At 41.1% G+C, this 5,520-nt stretch overlaps 1 protein-coding gene across 4 annotated transcripts in view; it reads left to right on the forward strand.

The window, feature by feature from the left end:
• The first annotated feature begins 6 nt into the window (after positions 1–6).
• Positions 7–5,520, forward strand: part of VPS13A (vacuolar protein sorting 13 homolog A (S. cerevisiae)) — a 185,645-nt gene continuing 180,131 nt past the window's right edge. For all 4 annotated transcript variants that reach the window (XR_001514783.1, XM_006769015.2, XM_015567378.1 and 1 more), the window contains exon 1: positions 7–111. Coding sequence is in view for 3 of the 4 variants with exons in the window: in XM_006769015.2 (XP_006769078.1) it covers positions 12–111 (100 nt within the window). In the remaining variant the exon portion in view is untranslated. The remainder of the gene's footprint in view (positions 112–5,520) is intronic.

Below are 5,520 nucleotides of genomic sequence, written 5' to 3' on the forward strand. Positions count from 1 at the left end.
GGCGGAGGAAGATGGTGTTCGAGTCGGTGGTCGTGGATGTGTTGAACCGGTTCCTGGGGGACTATGTGGTGAACCTGGACACGTCCCAGCTCACTCTGGGCATCTGGGGAGGTAACGAGACGGTCGCCGGCCCTCAGTCCTGCCTCCCTCCCGGCCAGGTCCTCGGGCCCCCGGCTGGCCCGGCGTCGCCACCTGCCACCGCCCTCCGGGGTCAAATTACGTAAAGCCGGGCGACAGTTCCAGGCCTTCGCCCGCGAGGTGTTTATTCTTGGCAGGAGGGGCAGGGGGCTTGGGTGCTGGGGGGAAAGGCCCTCTTTTTTCGAGCCGCGTGGCCGGGGGTCCCGTAGTTGGACTCTCTGGGTCTGGAGTTCAGATTCCTCCCCTCGTGGCCCGGCGGCAGCGGTGCTGGGCGCGGGGCGGCAGCCAGGAGCACCGGTGCTCGGTCTCCATCCCTGTCATTCCCCCCTTGGGCTGTGACGGACGGCCCGCGAGTGTCGCACGCCGCCCCGCACGTGAAGGCAACACGCTGTGGCCAAGACGCCCTGCCCTCTTCCTTCCTGCCCGGCCTCTGCATGCTGCCGGGCCGGGGTGTGTGCTCGGGCCATGCCACCGGGGTTGCTCGTCTGGATTCCGCTGATAAGAAAAAGCGAAACTCCTGTGCGTAATAAACCCAAAGGGGCGGTTGTGTGTTTTCAATTCACAATCTGACCCAGGAAGGTCTTAACTAGTAGGTTTGTGAGGCTTCGGGGTGGTGGGTTGGAGAGAATTGCGGACTTTTTAAAGAAACGAGGTGCCGCTGTGCAACCTCTCAGATCTGCAAAAGGCAGGGCTGAAACCTGCGCTTCACGCTGCTGCCTAGACAGTGAAGGACGAAGCTTTACTTCGTATCTGTGTACTCCAGTGCTTTTACCTTCTTTAAAGCCTCATTTTTAGTGCTTTCATGTTTGTAATATGCCCTTAGAAGTCAGATTCCTTTTCTTTATGAAATGACTCTCCCAGACCAAGGTTAGGGTTATTATTTTTATTTTTATTTTTGGTGTGTGTGAATAGTGTGTGTGTATTTAATAAATTATTCTTGAATATGGACACACTTTCAGACTTCTTCTAAAATACTTTTTAATCTTGATTTTTTCCCCCTCTCTGTGACATAGTGTAATCGTAAAGAAGACCTTTTGTTACTAATCTTGGTACCTCGCTCCATAATAGACTCTAAGAACTAGGGACATAAGTGCTAGGTCAACATCTCTGATGCGTAACAGAAAGTTGCATATTGTTTCATCTGTGCTGCTTCTCATTTGCAAAGTTAAAATAACAAAACGTGTCTCCACCTACCTCAGAAGGAAGCCATAAGAACATTTCGTGGTGTACTTTGATTTATAGTGGAAGTTTGATTCTACATACAAGGTGTCCCGGTCTGGCAACACACAGAGGCTGGGATTTATCCTGGGATTTGATTATTTAAAATTTACACATATTACAATTCACCCTTGTGATGTACAGTACTATCTGTCTTGACAAATGCAAAGATGTGTATACACCAGCTGTCATGATAGGGAAGAGTTCCAATAAGACTCCCAAATTCCCTCTGCTGTCCTTTTGCAATCCATTGCACCCAGCCCCCAACCCTCCTCTGGGAACCACTGTTTTGCCTCCATCTCTACAGTTTTATTTTTTCTAGAGTGCTATGTAAATGGAATTATATGATGTGGCTTTTGGGGTCTGGCTTCTTTTAGTTTCACTTCTTTCACCTAACTTCTTATGTAAAATGAATTTGAGAATTACCCATGTGTTGCATACATCGGCATTTCATTCTTACACTATTTAGTGGTACTTTTGTATGATTGTACTATAAATGTTTATCTCATCATGGGTTGAAGGACATTTCAATTTTTGGTAATTATGAAGAGCTGCCATAAACATTCATGTACTGGTTTTTGTGTGATCATAAATTTTTATTTCATTGGATAAATACCTAAAAGTGGGATTTCAAGGTCATATGGTAAGTATATATTTAATTTATGTGAAGCAATGAAACTGCTTTTCAGAGTAGCTTTACATTTGGAAGTCTCCCCAGCATTGTATGAGTGCTTAAATGCTCTGTACCCTTTCTAGCATTTAGTAGTGTCACTTAAAAAAATTATTATTTTTTGGCCATTCTAGTAGGTACATAGTGATAAAGTGTTACGGTTTTAATTTTTACTTCCTTAGTAATTGAAGTTGTTGAACTTCTTGTTCTTTGCTGTTTGTATAGTCCGTTGAAGTGTCTTTGTCTTTTGCTTATTTATTTTTTTCTTTTTCTATTGATATTAATTCGCATTTTAAATTCACCCTTTTAACATGGAAAGTGTTTTTTAGTATAGTCAAAACATTGTGCAATTATCAACAATGTCTAATTCTAGAATATTAAAAAATATTTATTATTGAAAGTATTACACATGTCTCCTTTTCCCCCTATTGATCTCTCCCTACTCACTCCCCCCCCAGCACATGTTCCTGCTGCCTTACTGTCTATGTCCTTTGGTTATGCTTATATGCATGCGAGTCTTGGTTGATTTCTCTCTTTCTTTCTCTCCCTCTCTCTCTTTTTTTTTAGTCCTCACCCGAGGATACCTTTCATTGACCTTTAGAGAGTGGAAGAGAGAGAAAGCCAGAGAGAAACATCCATGTGAGAGAGACACATCGATTGGTTGCCTCCCACATGAGCCCTGAGCAGGGCCCAGGCCAGGGAGGAACCTGCAACCAAGATACTCGCCCCTGACCAGAATCGAATCTGGGACATTCCATCCACTAAGCCAAAGCTGGTTGATCTCTTAACCCCTGCCTTCCCTCTGAGGCTCCGTGTGAGGTTCCATGCTTCTATGTCTCTGGATCTATTTTAGGTAATCAGATTATATTGCTCATTATATTCCACAAATGAGTGAGATCATGTGATATTTATCTTTCTCCGACCGGCTCATTTCTCTAGCATAATGCTCTCCAGGTCCATCCATGCTATTGCACGTGGTAAGAGTTACTTCTTTTTTTTTTCCAGCAGTGTAGTATTTCATTGTGTAGATGTACCACAGTTTTTTAATCTACTCATCTTCTGATGGGCACTTAGGCTGTTTCTAATTCTTAGTTATTGTAAATTGTGCTGCTATGAATCCAGGGGTGCATATATCCTTTCTGATTGGTGTTTCTGATTTCTTGGGATATAGTCCTAGAAGTGGGATCACTGGGTCAAATGGGAGTTACATTTTTAATTTTTAAAAAAAATATGTTTTATTGATTTTTTACAGAGAGGAAGGGAGAGGGATAAAGATAGAAACATTGATGAGAGAGAAACATCCATCAGCTGCCTCCTGCACACCTCCTACTGGGGATGTGCCCGCAACCAAGGTACATGCCCTTGACCGGAATCAAACCTGGGACTCTTCAGTCCACAGGCTGATGCTCTATCCACTAAGCCAGTCTGATTAGGGCCCATTTTTCATTTTTTGTGGAAACTCCATACTGTTTTCCTCAGTGGCTGCAGAAATAAGCCAGGCAGTGAAAGAAAAACACCACATGATCTCACTCATTTATGGAAAATAAAGAACATTATAACCTGATGAACCAAAAGATAGATAAAAAGGCAGTAAAGCATTGAACAGACTGTCACATTACAGCGGGAAGGCTGGGGAGTGTTGGGGAGGGTGGAGAAAGAGATCAATCGAAGGACCTGTATGCATGCATATAAGCACAACCAATGGACACAAGACACTGGAGGCAGGGTGGGATGAGGGAATGTGACAGGGGTTAAGGGCAGCTGGGGGAAGGTCAATGGGGAAAGAAAGGAGATATATGTACTACTATGTGTAATACTTTAAACAATAAAAAAAATTATTTTTAAGAAAATTTTTTAAAAAAAGATCATACACCATGACCAAGTGGGATTTATTCCAGGGATTCAAGGCTGGTATAATATTCGCAAATCAATAAACATGATACATCACATAAACAAATTGAGAGACAGAAATCACATAATCATATCAACCAATGCAGACAAGGCATTTGACAAAATCCAACACCCATTCCTGATAAAAACTTTCAGCAAAGTGGGAATATAGAGATCAGACCTCAACATAATAAAAACTTTACATGACAAACCCACAGCCAACATCATACTCAATGGGCAAAAACTAAAATCATTTCCCTTAATAATGGGAACAAGACAGGGATGCCCACTTTCACCACTCTTGTTTGACATAGTACTGGAAATGCTAGCTGTAGTAACCAGACAAGAAGAAAAATAAAAAGCATCTCCAAATTGGAAAAGAAGAATAAAACTGTCATTTGCAGATGACATGATATTGTACATAAAAAACCCTAAAGACTCCATCAAAAAACTACTATACTTAATAAATGATTCGGCAATGTAGCAGGATACAAAATTAACACCCAGAAATCTATGGCTTTTTTATACACCAATAATGAACGCACAGAAAGAGAAACTAAAAACAAAACAATTCTATTTACCATTGCAACAAATAAATTAAGATACCGAGGAATAAACTTAACTAAGGAGGTAGAAGACCTGTAATTGGAAAATTACAGGGCATTGAAAAAAGAGATAGAGGAAGACATAAACAAATGGAAGAATGTATCGTGTTCATCGATTGGTAGAATCAACATCATTAAAATGTCCACACTACCCAAAACGATCTATAGATTCAATGCAATCCACATTAAAATACCAATGACATATTTCACTAACCTAGAACAAACACTCCAAAAATTCATATGGAATAAAAAAAGACTTCAAATAGCCGCAGCAATCCCGAGAAAGAAGAACAAAGTTGGAGGGATCACAATACCAGATATCAAGCTATATTACAAAGCCACTGTTCTCAAAACTGCCTGGTACTGGCACAAGAATAGGCATATAGACCAATGGGACAGAGAACCCAGAAATGGACCCAAGCCATTATGCTCAATTAATACTTGACAGAGGAAGCAAGAGCATGCAATGGAGTCAAGACAGTCTCTTCAATAAATGGTGTTGGGAAAATCGGACAGATACATAAAAAAATTCTAGAACATTTTCAACACCCACAAGATAAACCTCATACCCATTAATAGTCACTATAAATTCTTAATCTTCCTCCACTTCACCTCTGACAACCACTAATCTACTTCGTTTTGATGGATTTGCCAGTTCTGGACATTTCATTTAAATGGAATCATACAATATACATGGCCTTTCATTTCTGTTTTTTTTTTCCACTGATCATATTTTTTGAGGTTCATCCATGTAGTAAGTATCAGTATTCATTACTTTTTAAGACTTTAGAATATCCCATTTTATGAATACATCACATGTGTTTATCCTTTATTCAGTTGATGGACATTTAAGTTATTCCTACTTTTTGGCTTTTGTGAGTAATGCTGCTATGAGCATCTATAATAATAAAAGCGTAATATGCTAATTAGATTGGACAGATGAAAGGCTTTCTGGACTTCATTCTGGATGTCCTCTGGATGAAGCCACAGTGGTGGGGG

This window comes from Myotis davidii, unplaced genomic scaffold, assembly GCF_000327345.1.
Source record: "Myotis davidii unplaced genomic scaffold, ASM32734v1 scaffold98, whole genome shotgun sequence".
In the NCBI taxonomy this organism is placed as follows: Eukaryota; Metazoa; Chordata; class Mammalia; order Chiroptera; family Vespertilionidae; genus Myotis; species Myotis davidii.